At 54.4% G+C, this 19,385-nt stretch overlaps 1 protein-coding gene across 1 annotated transcript in view; it reads left to right on the forward strand.

Moving 5' to 3' along the window:
* Window positions 1-18,626, forward strand: part of Hdac5 (histone deacetylase 5) — a 36,922-nt gene extending 18,296 nt beyond the window's left edge. Inside the window, 25 exon segments of the mRNA XM_005070088.3 lie at window positions 6,698-6,957; window positions 7,080-7,224; window positions 7,307-7,421; window positions 7,913-8,043; window positions 8,194-8,340; window positions 8,429-8,541; window positions 8,874-9,005; window positions 9,189-9,411; window positions 11,415-11,626; window positions 11,872-12,150; window positions 13,004-13,169; window positions 13,751-13,884; window positions 14,204-14,324; window positions 14,671-14,720; window positions 14,875-14,982; window positions 15,358-15,413; window positions 15,516-15,603; window positions 16,552-16,671; window positions 16,908-16,967; window positions 16,969-17,006; window positions 17,168-17,286; window positions 17,642-17,775; window positions 18,036-18,120; window positions 18,257-18,422; window positions 18,505-18,626. Of these exon segments, the coding sequence (XP_005070145.1) occupies window positions 6,698-6,957; window positions 7,080-7,224; window positions 7,307-7,421; window positions 7,913-8,043; window positions 8,194-8,340; window positions 8,429-8,541; window positions 8,874-9,005; window positions 9,189-9,411; window positions 11,415-11,626; window positions 11,872-12,150; window positions 13,004-13,169; window positions 13,751-13,884; window positions 14,204-14,324; window positions 14,671-14,720; window positions 14,875-14,982; window positions 15,358-15,413; window positions 15,516-15,603; window positions 16,552-16,671; window positions 16,908-16,967; window positions 16,969-17,006; window positions 17,168-17,286; window positions 17,642-17,775; window positions 18,036-18,120; window positions 18,257-18,422; window positions 18,505-18,544 (3,242 nt within the window). The 3' untranslated portion in view covers window positions 18,545-18,626.
* The last annotated feature ends 759 nt before the right edge of the window (window positions 18,627-19,385 follow it).

Genomic DNA, 19,385 nt, shown 5'->3' on the forward strand with positions numbered 1-19,385 from the left:
TAATTCTAAGCATTTTATTTTGTGTGCTTTTACCTTTTGTTTAAAAAATCAAAACAAAATGCCAAACATATTTTATTTATTTTTATTTATGTGCATATTGTTTTGCCTGCTTCATATGTCTGTGTGCCATGTACATGCCTGGTGCCTGAGGAGGCCAGAAGAGGGCATTGGATCTCTCAGGACTGGAATTACAGGTTATGTGAACTGAGTGCCGGGAATTGAACCTGGGTCCTCTAGAAAAGCAGCCAGTGATCCTAACCAGTGAGCAATCTCTCCAGTCCTCTGTGTGTGAGAGAGAGACAGAGAGACAGAGAGACAGAGACAGAGGCAGGGAGAAAGACAGAGACACAGAGAGAGTGAGACAGGGAGAGAGACAAAGACACACAGAGAAACAGGAAGAATGTCTATGTAGTCCCAGCTGACCTTGAACTTACCTTGTTTAGGAATTTTCCTGCCTCAGCCTTCTAAGTTGGTATATGCTGGCATATTTTACTGGGTTTTTTTAAATCATTTTATTTCTCAGACAGGGTCTGACTGTGTAGTTCTGTTTGGTCTAGAACTTGCTGTGTAGACAAGGCTGCCTTTGAACTCAGAGAGATGTTTTTGATCTTTTGAGACAGGGTCTGGCAATATAGCTCAGGTTGACCCTACTCCTACCAAGAATACTAAGATTAGACATATACCACCACACCTGCTATTTTGTGAGCTTTAGAAATTTATTATTATGATCATTATTATTTTGGTGTTGGTGTTCATACACAGAGCTTCATGTATTAGGCAAGCACTTTATGAGTGTGAAACATTCTGAGCCCATAGAAACATTTCAAGTAGTACTCTATAGGCTTTGCTAGATTGCTAAGCCAGGTCTCACACACACACAAAACCAGCAGCCATTAGTATTAATATCCCTGACTAGTTCTTCTGAGATCTTCTGTGGCCCTGTGCCAAGCTCCCCAGCATTCTCTTGGGCTTGGCAACCTGGGAGGTAGGTGCTCTGCTGCCATTTTACAGATGCTTGCATGAAGCATGGGGAGGCACCTAGAGCCTCGACTAACGAGTGGCGCAGCCTTGAGCCTGTGCTGCCTTTTCCAAAGCCCTCTCTCTTAACCATTACGTGATTGTGTATTCGATTGCGTTGCCCGACGAGTTGTGCAAATTGCTAGGTGAGAGTCATGCCGGGCCTGCACATGTGGAAATGCTGTCTGAATTGTGGTAGGACCTGTTGAGCCTCAATTGGCCTCTCTAGTCACGTAAGAGCACAGAAATAGATCATGGGAAACCGTCCTGGGTGGGGAGGGTCATGGGCAGAGGAGTGTGAAGTGTGTTCCCCGCCTCCTTTCCAATTCTCTCAAGGCCAAGACAGGGACAAGAGACTTTTTTTCCATTCTCCAAGGGATAGGCAAGGTAATTAGACATTTAAAGAAGCTGCTGATTGTTGGCAAAGGAGGCTACCTGGATACTGGTGGGGTGCTCAGTCTTCTTGGGTGCTGTCCGGAATGACACCCCACACTGGAGCCAGACTGAGCACACTTGTGCTTAGTAACAGCCTGCCCGTGCTGGGAGCCAGGCCACCTGGATTTGGACCCCTGCTCTGCTGCTGCTTAGCCTGTGGGGTCTTCTGCACCAACATCTTTCTGTCAAGCTTAGCTTCCAAAGCCCGTCACCAAGGGCTGAAAACAGATGATCTCAAAAGACCCTTTCACCCTGTCCCCCTCCAGGCAAAGTGACTCCACAGAGTCAGGGATTGTCTGCATAGGCCTTGCTTCAGTCCTGAGTGTCACATCGCTTAATTCTCCCCTGTGTTAGATTCCCTCCTTCCTCAGTGGCTCCTTGGAGAAGGGTCTTTCAGAGATAGACACAGAGCTTCTTGGGTCTTTTGGGTGGGTCTGAACCCTGATCTGCCCAGGGTCCCCCAATGGAGTAGAAGGCACCCATTCCCTGCTGGCCAGGTTTGTCTGACTTGTAATGCTTCCAAGGGGGTGGAGTATGGCTTATAGAATGTTCCTAACAGGAACAGGCCTTGTCCCTTGTCCTAGGGTAGCTAGATCTGTTTACTTTGAGCCCTAGTTCCCAAAGGTACTGTCAAAACCTGTTTCTTGTGACCCACAGCCCCTTATTTACCTAGAGACTGTATCCCTTTGCCTGGGACTTGATGTTATAGCTTTAAATTTGATGGTTTGGTTGTTAGTTGAGATAGGGTTTTACTCTGTAGCCCAGCCTGGCCTAGAACTCTGCAGTCTTCCCGCTTCAGCTTTGTGAATACAGCCACCATGGCTGGCTGCGGTTATTATTTTGTTTTTGAAGCAGGATCTCACTGAGCTACTCATTCTGGCTTTCACCTCACAATTCCTTGGCCTCAGCCTCCTGTGTATCTAGGATTACAACCTCCAGTTCACCCTTATTCTCAGGCTAAGGCCATGCTGGCAGTAGATACAGAGTTGCCCCATCAGTCCCTCCTTCTGAGGACCTGGGCATCTCTTGTGCTGTAGAACCTCCTGGGCTGATGGAATCCATGGGCAGAAGAGGCCCACTGGATGAAAAGGAAATATCAGTAGGTGTCATCTCTGCCCAGTTGTACCCATGAGCTAGGCAGGTCTGTACCTTCTGAGCCAGAGCTTGGTATGGGCAGAGCCACGCTGATAGCTGGACACAGATGGCACTGCCCGCCCCACTGCTTGAGCTGGGGGGGGGGGGGCTTCTGTATGGAGGCAGCATGAGTCAGTTTGCTGCTAAGGCTGCTACTCCCTGGAAAAAGCTAGGGTTTGAGACCTTAGGGTAGGTAGCCAGTGCCTGTCCCTGGAGCCCTGGCGCTTCTCTTCGCAGGAAGTTCCTGGCATTGATTCTGTTCTGTTCTATGCAGGTCAGCATGAGTCCTGGGGTGGGGGTGGGGTAGGTGAAATAAGGACCCGAGGTCTTCCTGTCCCCTGTGATGTTGGCCTTTCAGGGGGGTTCTTTGCTAGTTAGCCTGAGTTCTCACACAGTTATCTTATTGGGTGGAACACGCCCCTCTGCCCACCCTTTCCTCTTTCCCAACGTTCTCCGACCTTCCTAGGTCCACCAGGAGGCAACCAAGAGCCTCTTCCTGTCCTGACACACCCACTTCCCCTTCCAAGTGCTTGGCTTGAATGGCAGCTGCTGTCACCTGCTCTGTTCTTGCCAAGCTGGCAGAGGGCACAGGTCCTTAAGGGGATGCCAGGCCAGTTAGGTTCTAGGTTCTGTGCTAGGCAGACTACATTTTGGGGACCCCATTCTCTTTCTTCCCTTTTTCCCATCCCGAAAGGAGTCACATTGCTACCCAGCAGAGCCTGGTGTGTCGAATGTTGCCACAAATTAGCATTCTTCTCCTGATTTCCTGCTTGCACAGGAGGTGTGTGGTAGAACCCTCTGGCTATCCTGCCATCTGCATACCAGCGGGGCTGGCCGTGGTGCCCACTGCAGCACAGAGTCAGACGTCTCAGCAGTGCTAGCTGTGGGAGGGTCTCCCCTATGTGAGCCCCTAAGCCTTCTTCAGGGCTCCTGCAAGAAAAAGTAGCCCTGCCCACCACTATTCCAACCTGGGCTATCTGCTGGGAGCCAGGGTGTTTCCCGGGCTGATGGGCTAACATCTACTGCTAACGGCCCTAGCCCTGCAAAGAGCAGTAGGTTGAAGCTAGTTCACTTCTTGGTGAAGTCATCAGTGTCAAGACCAAGCCAGCTTTGGGTCCGGACTGGACTGATAGCCCTCCAGCCAACTTAGGGCTTTGCTGAATGCCGAGGAGGAAGCGGGGGACTGAGGGAGGGGGGCTGGGTAGACTAGAGGCTGGTCACCAGCTCCTTTGCTGCTACCCTGCTTTTTACCCTGATGTAGAGCTGGTCCTCTTCAGAAGGTCCCAAGAGTTTTCAGGCATCTTTCATCTGGGTGCTGGGGCAGGGCATGGAATAGAGGGAAAGGGAGAGTGCATGCGGTGGGGAGTGGGGGCCTTGTGTGTGTGTGTGTGTGTGTGTGTGTGTGTGTGACTCCACCCCTAGTGGGGGGGTTGTGTGTGTCTGTGTGTGAGACTCCACCCCTAGTGGGGGGGTTGTGTGTGTCTGTGTGTGTGAGACTCCACCCCTAGTGGGGGCCTTGTGTGTGTCTGTGTGTGTGTGAGACTCCACCCCTAGTGGGGGGGTTGTGTGTGTGTGTGTGTGAGACTCCACCCCTAGTGGGGGGGTTGTGTGTGTGTGTGTGAGACTCCACCCCTAGTGGGGGCCTTGTGTGTGTGTGTGTGTGAGACTCCACCCCTAGTGGGGGCCTTGTGTGTGTGTGTGTGAGACTCCACCCCTAGTGGGGAGGTTGTGTGTGTCTGTGTGTGTGTGTGTGACTCCACCCCTAGTGGGGGGGTTGTGTGTGTCTGTGTGTGTGTGAGACTCCACCCCTAGTGGGGGCTTGTGTGTGTCTGTGTGTGTGAGACTCCACCCCTAGTTGGGGCCTTTGGTGTGTCTGTGTGTGAGACTCCACCCCTAGTGGGGGGTTGTGTGTGTCTGTGTGTGTGAGACTCCACCCCTAGTGGGGGCCTTGTGTGTGTCTGTGTGTGTGTGAGACTCCACCCCTAGTGGGGGGTTGTGTATGTCTGTGTGTGAGACTCCACCCCTAGTGGGGGTGTGTGTGTGTGTGTGAGACTCCACCCCTAGTGGGGGGATTGTGTGTGTCTGTGTATGTGAGACTCCAACCTTAGTGGGGGGTTGTGAGTGTGTCTGTGTGTGTGTGAGACTCCACCCCTAGTGGGGGGGTTGTGTGTGTCTGTGTGTTTGTGAGACTCCACCCCTAGTGGGGGCCTTGTGTATGTCTGTGTGTGAGACTCCACCTCTAGTGGGGGGTTGTGTGTGTGTGCGCGACTCCACCCTTAGTGGGGGGTTGTATGTGTCTGTATGTGTGTGTGTGTGTGTGTGACTCCACCCTTATGGCCTCATCTGGCCACTCCTGCAGATGTGGCTCTGGCCTGGTGGCCACAGAGTCGTCAGTGTGGCTGACAGAGGAACCACAGAGGAATGTGGTCAGCTTATGTTGAGGGAAGAGGGGTACTCAGAGACATCCTGCTGAGGCTCCCCTTCCCCACCCCACCCCCCATCTCTAGAGGGTCTCCCAGGCATATTAGGCATAAGGCTGGCATGGCTTGCCCCAGGCCTGGAGGTGGCCTTCAGTGCTGTGTTCCCTGAGGACATATGCAGGGCTCTTTTTAGTCCCTGCCACACCACACACCCTTCCCACTCTGGATGTAGGATCAGGTGTAGGGGGTGGGGGTGAGGAGAGGCCTGGACACTGGCCACATCAGGACATCAGGGTTGTGTCTTCTCTCTGCCTGGGCTGCAGTGAGCCACTGGCTGGTGGAACATCTTCTTAGCCCTGTGTGGCCTCCCCGGTGAGCAGCGTAGGATTTTTCTTTAGAGAAGTGGAGAGAGAAGGGGAGGAGTTGGTGTCCCTTTCTCGCTTCCTTCTTCCCAGGCAGTGGTATCCTGCCTTCCCCTTCCTGGTAGCTTCAGAAGGCTTGATGGGGTGTGGGTTGGGCTTGGGGCTCCCCACTGGTGTGGTGTTTGCCTGGTCGCCCTGGCAACTATTGAGGAGTGATGTGGAATGACATTCGGTGACCAGAGGACAGTGCACAGGCATCAGGAGGTCAGGACCCAATCTTCCCATAAGTCAGTTGGAACCTTTCCCGCTCTGTGGCCCATTGTCCGTGCGGACCTCAGAACCACCCTGTGGATCCCTGCACCGCTGTGCCCTTCCCAGGGATCCTCCCCTGCTTGGAGACTGAGGTCCTCGACACAGCCATCACTCTTCTTCCTGTCTGATTCCCTTTCCTTTCCTGTCTCCTCCTCCCACCTCCTCCCTGCACTCCATTTTCTCAGCCCCCTCCCCCCAACACAGCTGCTGTTTGGCTCACTCTATATATAGCGGCATTTTCAGGGTAATTACAATAAAACTGTTGAAAGGAGATAATCCAGCAAAGGAAGCCGGGCTGACTCCCAGCCCTCTCTTGTCCCTGGCTTGGTGCAGCCCTGCACCCCTTTTCCCTGAGGCCTCCTGTTCCCACCCTGCCCCCCAACCCCGTGCCTCACTCCCCCTCATCTGCCTCAGCTGGGACTATACTGAAAGACCCACAGAGAGCAAGCTATCTGGAAGGTCTTCACAGGCCCAATCCCTGCCTCAGTTCCTCTTCAAGTGTAGTCTTAGGTGGGGAGAAGGGACAGTACGTGAAAGTGTAGGATTTAGATTCATTTGGTTCTTTAGTCACCTGGCTATGTCTGGTCAAGTTACTCAGAACTCTGTCTGCCTCGGTTGCCTTACCTGTGAAAGGAGGTAATAACAATGATAGACTCAAACTTGTATATCACTGTGCAGTTTAAATGAGCCATGCACATAAAATGCCTAGTGTTACCTGTCAGTGACGCTATCATGTGTTGAATACTGTCACTCCCTGACTGCTACTTTTCACACTCGTGTTTTTCCCTCGAACCCAAGGCCTCGTGCATGCCAGGCCGACCCTTCCCGCAGCCCTGTTGCATAGTTTCTTACTGACGTTCATGACTTCAGACCCATTTAAAGAAAGTGGAAGGCAGCATCCATGGGTGGAGAGGTTTGTGTCAGTCAGTCTCTGGCGGAGCTGTCTGGTAGTCTCCTGGGCCCTGGGAGCTGTCTGGGGCTGGAGCCACTGACGGCTTGTATGTCTCTTGCCCACAGTGGAGGTGAAGCCGGTGCTGCCAGGAGCCATGCCCAGCTCCATGGGGGGTGGAGGTGGAGGTAGCCCCAGCCCCGTGGAGCTCCGGGCAGCTCTGGCAGGCCCCATGGACCCTGCGCTACGGGAGCAGCAACTGCAGCAGGAGCTCCTGGTGCTTAAGCAGCAGCAGCAGCTTCAGAAGCAGCTCCTGTTCGCCGAGTTTCAGAAGCAGCATGACCACCTGACGAGGCAGCATGAAGTCCAACTGCAGAAGCACCTGAAGGTAGGTGGGGGGGGGGGCCCTCAGGGCGCACGGGCGGGGGAGGGCTGGGGCGCACCCGAGGAGGCGCGGCCCCGCCTGGGCCTGGCTCACCTCCGCCTCTGGCCTCCTGCACCCCACCGCAGCAGCAGCAGGAGATGCTGGCCGCTAAGAGGCAGCAAGAGCTGGAGCAGCAGCGGCAGCGGGAGCAGCAGCGGCAGGAGGAGCTGGAGAAGCAGCGGCTGGAGCAGCAGCTGCTCATCCTGCGCAACAAGGAGAAGAGCAAAGAGAGTAAGGCCCGGGGGCAGCCCTGGGCCCTACCACACCGCAGCCTGGCTCCAGGCACCCAGCTCAGCTGTGCCCTGTCCCGTAGGTGCCATCGCCAGCACCGAGGTAAAACTGAGGCTCCAGGAATTCCTCTTGTCGAAGTCAAAGGAGCCCACGCCAGGCAGCCTCAACCATTCCCTCCCACAGCACCCCAAATGCTGGTAATGGCTCTGGGGGTCAAGGGTCGGCAGAGGGGCCCTGCTCAGGGGCTGCCTTGTTACAGGATGGCTTAGGGCTCCCTGCCTTGCAAACCATTCTCGAGTTCTGTAGTCTGTCTCCATCCTATTTCTCTCCTCCCCTTCCCAGGATCCATTTTTTTTTCTTCTGTAATGTATACTCCTAGCTCCATGAGGGGTCGGGGTGGAGGTAGCCACCCCCCATGTGGCCTTTCCAAGGTTCTTATTTGCTATGCTGTGTGTGGTAGCATATGCCTATATTTGTAGCACTCAGGAGGTAAAGGCAGAAAGAATAGGGGTTCAAGTTCATCCTCGACTACATAGCAATCTGAGGCCAGCCTGGGCTATATGAGACCCTCTTTCAAAACATATATAAAAACAAGCAAAACAAAATCTTCCAAATCAAACAACTAGCCTAGCGGTGGTGTGTGCAGTGGGTAGCTGGTAATCTAGATGTGCTTCCACCCCACCCTCAGGGGAGCCCACCATGCTTCTTTGGACCAGAGTTCCCCTCCCCAGAGCGGCCCTCCTGGGACGCCTCCCTCCTACAAACTGCCTTTGCTTGGGCCCTATGACAGCCGTGATGACTTCCCCCTCCGCAAAACAGGTGCGTGCGTCCTGGCTTCCAGGAAGGTGACTCTTAGGGTAGAGGTGGGCATGTGCCAAGGGCAGTGCTCTGCTCTGAGTTGCCCTGACTGGTGGGCTGGGCTTCAGGTTGGTGTATAGGTCAGTCTGACTCCAGCTACTTTCTCTCCAGCCTCTGAACCCAACTTAAAAGTCCGTTCGAGGCTAAAACAGAAGGTGGCAGAGAGGAGAAGCAGTCCCCTCCTGCGTCGAAAGGATGGCACTGTTATTAGTACTTTTAAGAAGAGAGCTGTTGAAATCACAGGCACAGGGCCTGGGGGTAAGGCCTCCTCTCCTGTCCTAATTGTGAAGGTCTGGGAGGAGGGGTGACTCAAAGCAGGCCCAGGTGACAGCCACTTCTCCTGTAGTGTCGTCCGTGTGTAACAGTGCGCCCGGCTCTGGCCCCAGCTCTCCCAACAGTTCCCACAGCACCATCGCTGAGAACGGCTTTACTGGCTCAGTCCCCAACATCCCCACTGAGGTACAGCACTGAGGCCGGGGAAGGGGGAGGGGACACAGAGGTGCTCTTTCTTTTGCAAGGAGGAGTTTGGCTCTTTCTGGTCTAGCTGAGTGCTCAGCCAAGATGCCTCTGTGTACATTTGGAGGGATCTTGCCTGGATAGGTTGCCTTGAAAAGAGATTTATTTGTCCCACAGGCCCCTGAAGGGCTCTGATCTCTCTGTCACCCCCGCTTGGGGTTCCGGGTTGGGGGAGTGAGAGACCATTCGGAGCCCTTGGCCTTGGTCCAGGTTGTCCCCCTTGGCTGTCTCTCCTTTGCCTGCTTTCATGTCTGTCTCTCCCAACTGCTCCCCAGATGCTTCCCCAGCACCGGGCCCTCCCTCTGGACAGCTCCCCAAGCCAGTTTAGCCTCTACACGTCTCCTTCTCTGCCCAACATCTCCCTAGGGCTGCAGGCCACAGTCACTGTCACCAACTCACACCTCACTGTAAGTACAGGACGCATAGCCTAGCTAGGACTTTTACCTTCCCCAAGGTCCTGAGGGAGCTGAGAGGGCACGGGCTGATCCGGTGGGTGGGCAGAGAATACGTGAGGGTTGCTGGTCTGAGCTGGCGAGACGGGGGCCGTATCAGTCTATGCCTTATCTACCATCACCCTCCAACTTCACCAGGCCTCCCCGAAGCTGTCAACGCAGCAGGAGGCTGAGAGGCAGGCCCTTCAGTCCCTGAGGCAGGGCGGCACACTGACTGGCAAGTTCATGAGCACATCGTCCATCCCTGGCTGCCTGTTGGGAGTGACATTGGAGGGTGACGCGAGTCCCCATGGCCATGCTTCCCTGCTGCAGCATGTTTTGCTGCTAGAACAGGCCCGGCAACAGAGCACGCTTATAGCTGGTGAGTAGATGAACCGTGTGCCCGAGAAGGGGTTTGTCTCTCATGGGAGCTCAAGGCAAGGCTATCTCTTAGGGAAAGTAGCCAAGGATACTCTTTAGTCCTGCCACAACTGTTAGCAACATCATTGGTTTCTTCCATATTCAGAAGGTATCAGGTACCAATGTTTGATATGCCAGGCACGCGACAGAACCTGCCACTCTCACCAGGTTCACGTTCCATAGCAGAGCTGGCCAGCAGGAATAATGCAGATCACACTCTGTTGCTTTAGGTGTTATTTTGGGGGGCGGGGCAGGGCTCACTCTGCCACTATGTAGTCCAGGTTGGCCTCAGACTTAATGGCACTCCTCTTTTCTCAGCCTCCAGAACGCTAGGATTTCAGACATGACATACTGCATTAAGCTACAAGCCATACACTTGACTTAAAACTTTCACCATGTTTAAAAACCTTAGGGCTGAGAAGACAGCTCACTGGGTCAAGTGATAGCCATGCCAATGTGAGGACTCGAGTTCAGATCCTCAGTTCCCAAAGAAAGCCAGACTCAGTAGCACAAGTTTGTATTCCCAGCACTCCTACATGAGATGGAGGCAGAGGCAGGGGAGCCCTTGAAAGCTCACAGGCCAGCTGGCCTGGTATACACAGCAGTAAACAGTAAGAATGTGTTAGATAAGGCAGAAGGCAAGGACTGACATGCAGGCCGTCCTCTGCCTTCCACATGCATGCATGCTTCACTCATACACGTGAACTGCATACACACACATCAAACAAACACTTCTTTTTTTTTTTTGAGTCAAGAGTCTCACTATGTAGCTCTGGCTGGCTTCAAACTCACTGTGTAGATCAGACTAGCCTCTAACTCAATGATTTACCAGCACTTTGCTAGGATTAAAGGTGAGTGCCACAAAGCCCAGCAGTATTTCTTTTCTTTTTCTAGTTAGGGTTTCTCTGTGTAGTTTTTTTAAAATTCATTTATTATATATACAGTGTTCTGTCTGCATGTAGACCTGCACTGCAGGCCAGAAGAGAGCGCCAGATCTCATTACAGATGGCCGTGAGCCACTATGTATGTGGTTATTGGGAATTGAACTCAGGACCTCTGGAAGAGCAGCCAGTGCTCTTAACCTCTGAGCCATCTCTTCAACCCCTCTCTGTGTAGTTTTGGCTGTCCTAAAACTTGATATGTAGATCAGGCTGGCCTTGAACTCACAGAGATTCACCCGCCTCTGCTTCCTGAGTACTGGGATTAAAGGTGTGCACCACCAATGCCCAGCTTTTTTTTGGTTTTGATTTTTCGAGATGGGTCCAGCTTTTTTTTTTCATAATCTAATATGAATAACTCTCTCTCTTTTCCCGTGTGTCTTTCTTCTTTCTCTCTTTCTTTCCTTTTTTGAGACAGGGTTTCTCTGTGTAGCCTTGGCTGTCCTGGAGCTCATTCTGTAGACCAGGTTGTCCTCGAAGTCAGAGACTTCTGCCTCCCAAGTGCTGGGATTAAAGGCATGTGCTACTGTTGCCTGGCTTATGTATTTACCTTCTATCTAGAATATTATTATCCTTTCAATTTTTGTTTCATGTGAGCCTTGGAATCCCATGTTATGTTTCATACTGGTAGCTCATGTCAACTTAGGCCATGTTTCAAGGGCCCACTCACTGCCCATAGCAATGACATTGGACAGTATTAGACAGTCAGCCCTTAGTACCTGCCAACATTCTTAGGGGCTCTGCTAGAAATACTTGTGGCCTTGTCCCAGAACTTCTCAGCCTGGCAGGGAGATCTTGTTGCAGCTGGTGAGAACTAGTCATTGTTCCTACATGCAGTGGGTCCGGGACTACTTGTGTACACTCAGGCAAACCAAAGGGACAGAAAAGTGACCCTAGGAAGGCTTGCTGGTACCAGTGGCGCAGAGTTCACTGTTAAGGTATAGGGATGAGAGAGAATGGGGCTCAGCCTCGGGGACAGGGTGCCCCCCCTTCCAATAGTACTTACTCCCCCTCTCCACCTCCACAGTGCCACTCCACGGGCAGTCCCCATTGGTGACGGGTGAACGTGTGGCCACCAGCATGAGGACAGTGGGCAAGCTCCCGAGGCACCGACCTCTGAGCCGCACCCAGTCCTCCCCACTGCCGCAGAGTCCCCAGGCCCTGCAGCAGCTGGTTATGCAGCAGCAGCACCAGCAGTTCCTAGAGAAGCAGAAGCAGCAGCAGATGCAGCTGGGCAAGGTACATCCAGACAGGCAATGTCCTGGGCTACCCAAGAGTGACCCAGGCTGGCAAGACACACGGGGGCTGAACCCGGGAGCTGAGTGTTTGGAGGAGCCACCTTCGCATTTTCCAATTCGAATAGAATCAATCGTGTGGATCGGTGCCTGCCCCGCTGGGAGAGGGAGAGAAGGGTAGTAGACCGACTTGGGCTAAAGGTTGCCACAGCCGCACCCACTCCCAGGCAATTTGCTTTCTTCTCCCAGATCCTTACCAAGACTGGGGAACTGCCAAGGCAGCCCACCACCCACCCTGAGGAGACAGAGGAGGAGCTGACAGAGCAGCAGGAGGCCTTGCTGGGGGAGGGGGCCCTGACCATGCCACGGGAAGGCTCCACAGAGAGCGAGAGCACCCAAGAAGATCTAGAAGAAGAGGAGGATGAAGAGGAGGAAGACGAAGACTGCATTCAGGTCAAGGATGAGGAAGGCGAGAGTGGTCCTGATGAGGGCCCTGACTTAGAGGAGTCCAGTGCTGGTTATAAAAAGGTACCTCCCACACACTCATCTCCACTGGCTGCCCTCCCCCATTTCCTTTTTTTTTTTTTTTTTTCTGGTGTTTTGAGGCAGGGTCTCTCTGTGTAGCTTTGGAGGCTGTCCTGGCACTCATTCTGTAGACCAGGCTGGCCTTGAACTCACAGAGCTCCACCTGCCTCTCGAGTGCTGTGATTAAAAGCGTGTGCCACCACTGCCCAGCCCCAATTTCCACTCTTAATTGTCAGTCTCCAGTGGTGCAGTTGCTGGGCCTCGAGCAGTTTTCTAAAGAACAGGAAGGGGAGAAGAGACCAACTCCTGTGTGGTTCTGAGCTGTACCTGCCCGCCTGTCCCCCTTTGTGACCACCCTTGTCTCTTAACTGTGCAGTGTACTTGTGTGTGTGCAAACACATGGCTTGTGTGTATCTGAGTTCGTGACTGCGTCGGCTGGTTGTGCGTTGGTCTCTGAGTTCATGCGTGCTTGTGTGTATACACACACACACACACACACACACACACACACACACACACACACCCACTGTTACTACAGTGTGCCTTGAGCCTAGTGCACTCCATTCATTGCGGACACAGCCCCAAGCCCTTAGGCCTGACTCATCCCGCCCCCACCCACCCCCGTCCCTCTCAGCCGCTTACCTCAATGCTACTATTTGGAGTGACTCATCACATCCCCCATCTTCCCCATCTTGCAGGAGATGGCAAGACTGGAGTGTCTCCTGTCCCTGGAGGGAGCAAGTGGGAGGAGGTGGGGGAAGGAGGAGTCTTGGGGGCCCTCTGCAGGCTGAAAGGACCCAGTACTCAGTCCCATCCAGACTTCGCCTTACACAGGCTTTTTCCTACTCCTTTCCAGTTGTTCACAGATGCCCAGCAGCTACAGCCCCTGCAGGTGTACCAGGCACCCCTCAGCCTGGCCACTGTGCCTCATCAGGCCCTGGGCCGCACCCAGTCTTCACCTGCTGCCCCTGGGAGCATGAAGAGCCCCCCAGACCAGCCCACTAAGCACCTCTTCACCACAGGTGAGCCCCACCACTGCCCATTCCATCTTTTCACCACGCACAGGGGCTTGGATGTATAGCATCCATGGTCCTGCATACACACTGCGTGGAGGGGAAAGGGGGCCTCATCCCTCCGTGTGTACCACAGCTATTCATGGGAGCAGCAGCAGGTTCTTTCTAAGCTGGAGGGTGGGCAGCATTGTCTTCTCAGTGCCCCCTGCCCCCTACCGCGAGCCTTGGGTAGAGAGTCCACTGTCCCTTTAATTCTTGCCCTGCTAGCCTCCTGGTCTCCTTCCTCCCTGTGGGGTTGACAGTGAGGCCTCAGTAGAACCCAGAAGGCTTTTGCCCATAAGGCTGCCACATGCTTGGTTCTGACTCCATCTCACCAGTGGGGGACAGTATGTGGGCAGACATGATGGGGAAAAGGAGGAAGGAACCATGGGGCCGGTATAGGGGATGCAGAGGACAGAGATTGGGACCAGCAGCAGCCAGGCTGGGTTTGAAGAGAGGAGAGAGGGTATGTAGGTGAGTGTTGGTGGATAGGACAGGATGTGCAGCAGGGTTCAGAACAGTTCTGGCTGACACAAGGGTCTGTGGCCCAGGTGTGGTCTATGACACGTTCATGCTGAAGCACCAGTGCATGTGCGGGAACACACATGTACACCCAGAGCACGCCGGCCGCATCCAGAGCATCTGGTCCCGGCTGCAGGAAACTGGCCTGCTCAGCAAGTGTGAGGTGAGGGAGCCCCCTACCTTTAGCTGGGACTTCCAGCTGAGTGATGCCTTCACTGCCCTCCTAGTAAAGCCTCTCCCATGCCCTAGCCCTCCAGTCAGTTCTGAGACTTCCCCAGTTCCATCCCTTGTGATCTGCTTCCCTCAGGGTCCCCAGATAACCTGGGAAAAAGTTCTGGAGTGGGGTCTCTCAAGGGCCAAGGCATAGTTACTCCAAATCCTTTAGCTCTCTTGGAGGTTGGCTCTGTGAGCATTGGGCTGTAGCTGTCAAGCGAGTTGAGCCTTGTCAATGCTCTCTGGCCTCTCTTGACCTCCCCTGGCAGCGGATCCGGGGTCGTAAAGCCACACTGGATGAAATCCAGACAGTGCACTCTGAGTACCACACCCTGCTCTATGGGACCAGCCCCCTCAACCGGCAGAAGCTGGACAGCAAGAAACTGCTTGGTGAGCTGCAGGGCATGGTCCCACGTGTGTCCTCAGTCTGAGTGTGATGGGGCTGTCATGAAGACCACCAAGCCAGAGTAGATAGCAGTTCTAGTGGGTCACACCCCAAGAGGGTGCCTTTAGCCCAGATGCAGATTGAGCATACTAGGCATCAGGCATAAAGGTGGACTTGGTGGTGGTGGTCTGTGTTTCTTCCCAACCTGTCATGTCCCTACTGTTTGCCTCTAGAGATAGGTCATCTCCCCAGAACAGAAGAGAGAGGCTCTCAGTTGGCATGGGCTGCATAGGCCATGCCAACTGGCAACTGGGACACCTTTCAGAGCATCTCTGTCCCTCTTCCCTTCAGGGCCCATCAGCCAGAAGATGTATGCCATGCTGCCTTGTGGGGGCATTGGGGTGAGTTTGATACGTGGGAGTGGGCAAGTGGCTCCCCCAGCTTGGTCCCTTCCTCCCTGCCCCCATGGCTGCTGGCCTGCTCTCTGGTGCCCACTCCCGTTCCTCCCCTCCCCCTGCAGAGGGCACACTGAAGCCCGATCTCCTGCCCCTGCAGGTGGACAGTGACACTGTGTGGAATGAGATACACTCCTCCAGTGCCGTGCGGATGGCAGTGGGCTGCCTGGTAGAGCTGGCCTTCAAGGTGGCTTCAGGAGAGCTCAAGGTAAGGATGTACTTGTGGCCTCCGTGCCCCGTGGCTGGGTCCCGTGTCTTCAGGAGCAGGTGTTCGGGGGCAGCGCTGACTTCCCTTCATCGAGACAGTGTCTTTGCAATTTTGAAGTCTTAGTGCTAGGATGGGAAGAAGCTCGCGGGTCAGTCATGGTTTGAGGGTCATGGGGGACCAAGGAGGCACGAAAGCCTGAGGCTGTCGTGTGTATCCGCTAGGGAGAGACAGCTGTTCCCTGGGGGCCTGCTGTTGGCGTTCATAAAAGGGCGTTTCTGTGCTCCCAGCCCTGCCTGGCTTGTGCTTCTCTCCTGTGCCTACCCTAACCCTGGCCACATGGCTTTCCTGACAGTTGTCCTTCTGCTTGTGCTTCAGAATGGGTTTGCCATCATCCGGCCCCCAGGACATCATGCTGAGGAGTCCACAGCCATGTGAGTACCACTCTGCCATCAGCTCTTCCTGGCTTTTACTTGAAGCAAACCTCTTGTCACTCAAGCTGACCTCCTTGCCCTCCTCCTCCCCACACCCCTCAGGGGATTCTGCTTCTTCAACTCCGTAGCCATCACAGCTAAACTCCTGCAGCAGAAGTTGAATGTGGGCAAGGTCCTCATCGTGGACTGGGTAGGCAGTGGGCTGGGTTGCCTGGGCAGGGATGGGTCAAGCTGTGCCAGGGAAGGCCTTCAGAAAGAAGTGCCTCCAGGCGGCTCGCTCCACCTCTGGGCGGCAGGCACTGGGGCTCACCCGTTGGCCTCACATGTCGATAAGTTTATATCCTTCCTGCTTCATCATCAGGTGGGTGCTCTCATCCCTGGGGACCCCAATGTGTTTTTAGCCTCCTTTACCTTATCTTTCCCCTAGCAGCATCCAACATCCAGATGATTTCCTACTCTGAGCAGCAGGGACAGGGTGCTGCCATTACCGTCAGACCCATTTTCCTCCTTGCCCTTACCATAGGGGCTGCTGTGCGCCAGGGAGCTGCACTCTGCTGCACTCACCGCCACCTCTAGCAGTGCAAAGTAGCCCTCCATCTTTTTAAGTGAGGACACTGTTGGGTTACGTAGCTAGGATGCCACAGCTCTGTTCCTGAGGCTGTGGGTGTTCTCAGTCTTCTGCTGTCACGGTGGGGAAAGTGCACACACCACTCACGGTGCTCGAGGAATCACTGGGCAATTTATCAGCAAGGGTAGAATTTTGAAATCCAATTTTGGCCTTAAAAACCTGAATTCAGGTATGGTACACAACTATAATCCCAGCACTTAGGAGGGTTGAGAGATCAAGGCTAGCCTGGACTACCTAGTGAGACCCTGGATCCTTCTTCAGAATCTATTTGCCTGTGTTAAATTCCTTGGCAGCCTGGGTTTCCCTGGCACTTCAGTGGAATGGGTTCTGCAGGGAGATAAACCATACTCATCCCATGGCTGTAGCGCCTGCACTCAGTGTCACAGCCCCGGGCCACTGGTGGCTCATCTCCAGAGCTAATGGTAGGGTGGGTGGGGAACAGGTGGCACGTGAGCCTTTGGATTAGAGCTTAGACTGGTGCCCAAAGCACCCTCCACTTCCCCTCATCAGGACATTCACCATGGCAATGGCACCCAGCAAGCGTTCTATGATGACCCCTCTGTGCTCTACATCTCCCTGCATCGCTATGACAATGGGAACTTCTTTCCGGGCTCCGGGGCTCCTGAAGAGGTACAACCACTGGGCCTTCTTGTGAGCCCTTCTGGGAGGTAGCATGCTGGTACCTGGCAGGAAGCCACAGAAGTCCATTCATAGTGATGGCCCCTGTGGCATTCAGTGGGAGGCCCACACAGGCCTGACTGCTAGTTGGACAAAACAGAGGCAGGGGTGGGGAGGGGGGAGGGGGGAGGGTGGGGCAGCGTTTGGGATCCAGGGCAGTGATAGTAACCTCTCGTACCTTATGCCAGGTTGGTGGAGGGCCAGGTGTGGGGTACAATGTTAATGTGGCATGGACAGGAGGTGTGGATCCCCCCCATTGGAGACGTGGAATACCTGACAGCCTTCAGGTGGGGACTGAGGAGAGCCAAAGGAGGGGTGGGACCCTGGGCTGGCAAGGGCAGCAGGCACTCAGTTGGGGTGGTGGAGGGGCATGGCCTCAATGGAGAGCAGAGCGTGGCAAGGCTCAGCCTGGCCTCTGCTGGCGTTAGCTTGGGCCATCCTTTTACAGGACAGTGGTGATGCCCATTGCCCACGAGTTCTCACCTGACGTCGTCCTAGTCTCCGCTGGGTTTGATGCTGTTGAAGGACATCTATCTCCACTGGGTGGCTACTCTGTCACCGCCAGATGTGAGCCTACTAGGGGTCTGGAGGGTGGGGAACACTGAGGCACATGGGACAGGGAATAAGTTGACACCGCAGGGAACAAGTCTAAGACTTGGTAGCTCTGTGCACTCTTCTCCCACCCCTGCCATGGGGCCAGCAGGTAGAAGTGGAATAGCAAACAAAGTATCTTCCACGGGAGCTCACTGGCCTTGACCTGCCAGAAACACAACTCATCTTAGCCTGTCCTCCATTAAGTTCATGGACATTTCATTTCATTGTATATGTATAGGGGCTTAAGTCTGCTGTCCTACCTTTTTTTTTCCTTCTTCTCCTTGATACAATTTATCATTTATCCTTCTCTCTTTACTCCCATGCAAAGGCTTTGGCCACTTGACCAGGCAGCTCATGACACTGGCAGGGGGCCGGGTGGTGCTGGCCCTGGAGGGAGGCCATGACTTGACCGCCATCTGTGATGCCTCTGAGGCCTGTGTCTCGGCTCTGCTCAGTGTAGAGGTGAGTGGGCGCCACAGATGTGGTCCAGCAGGTGGGGGCTGATGGGCCAGCAGGGGTATCCACTCCACTGGGGCAAGCGGCCGTAAGGGCTTCCTGAGGTCTGCCTAGGTCTGAGAATGGTTGGCCAAGGAAGGCTTTCTGATTAGGGCTTCCTCCCAAAAGCCTGTACTTGCCAGTACAGGACTGTCTGGGCTGAACGGGGATAGTGGAGAGCTAGGCAATTGCCCCTCACCCACTCTCTGCTCTTCCTTCCTCTGCAGCTGCAGCCCTTGGACGAAGCAGTCTTACAGCAAAAACCCAGCATCAATGCAGTTGCCACGCTAGAGAAAGTCATCGAGATCCAGAGTGCGTGGGGACAGGCAGAGGGGCTCATACCTCAGCCTGCCAGGCAGGCAGGGCATATGGGGAGCGGGATACCAGGGCGAGCTGGTACCCCAAGACCAGTCTGTTCTCCCTGAACCTGTCTGTCCCCTTTGCACAGGCAAACACTGGAGCTGTGTACAGAGGTTTGCCACTGGTCTGGGCTGCTCTCTGCGGGAGGCTCAGGCAGGTGAGACGGAGGAGGCCGAGACTGTGAGCGCCATGGCCCTGCTTTCTGTGGGCGCCGAGCAGGCCCAAGCTGTTGCCACTCAAGAGCACAGCCCTAGGTGAGCATCTCACCTCCCATCTCCCTGCCCTGAGGTAATGAGTGCTCTCTACTCAGTTCTCTCCCTGTGCTTGTCCCCACAGGCCAGCAGAGGAGCCCATGGAGCAGGAGCCTACCCTGTGACACCCTGGCCCCCATTCCTCTGGGCTTCATCATTGTGATTTTGTTTATTTTTTCTATTAAAAACAAAAAGTCACACATTCAACAACGTGTGCTGTGTGGGTTTCTCAGCCTTGCTCTTCCGAGCTGCTTCAGCCCTGCTGCCACGACCACATGGCCCGTGTCCCAGCTTTAGAGTCCCTTCCTTCTGCGGGTCGGGTGCAGCATTCACTGCTCCCGTTACCTCACACCCGATTCTCCGTACTCTTTTCTACCTTGGACAGTACTGTCAACAGTCCCCAGTTCTGGAGCTACCTGTGATGGGAACAGTAAGCTGGTGCCGTGGCTTGGGCTGGCTTTCGGGGAATACCTTAATTTCACCTCCGCCCCTCCCTGTCCTCAGGAGGGTCCACTGCTTAAGATGCAGACTGGAGCAGGTTAGGCTTCTACCCTGTATTCCTCTCTTCCTCTGTCCTCGGCATCCTGCAGACCCCTCTCCTCTCTGGCTTCATTCAGCACTGCAGACTTGTGCCCAGGATGTGGGCATTACATTTGTGAGCAGATTTCTCGTTTCACACTCCCAGGAGTCCAGAGGGTTACAGGGTGACCTGCAGCTGGGTTAGGAGCGGGCAGGAGGACCTACATACACGGGCAGGTTCTCCAGTTTATTCTGTTGACCTCCCTGCCTTGTGCTGGCTCAGCATAGGGAGGGGAGAAAATAGACTACCTGAGGGCTTCAAGTTCGTGCAAGCAAGCCCCTTTGATGCTCTAGACCAGATTCCCTTAGCCATCAGCCTGCTGCAAGTGCAAAGGTCAAGACTCAATTTCCTCTGGAGTGTTTTTGCTTTGAAGCCTGGGGATGGTG

This window comes from Mesocricetus auratus, unplaced genomic scaffold (genome assembly GCF_017639785.1).
Source record: "Mesocricetus auratus isolate SY011 unplaced genomic scaffold, BCM_Maur_2.0 Super-Scaffold_100007, whole genome shotgun sequence".
NCBI classification, from domain to species: domain Eukaryota; kingdom Metazoa; phylum Chordata; class Mammalia; order Rodentia; family Cricetidae; genus Mesocricetus; species Mesocricetus auratus.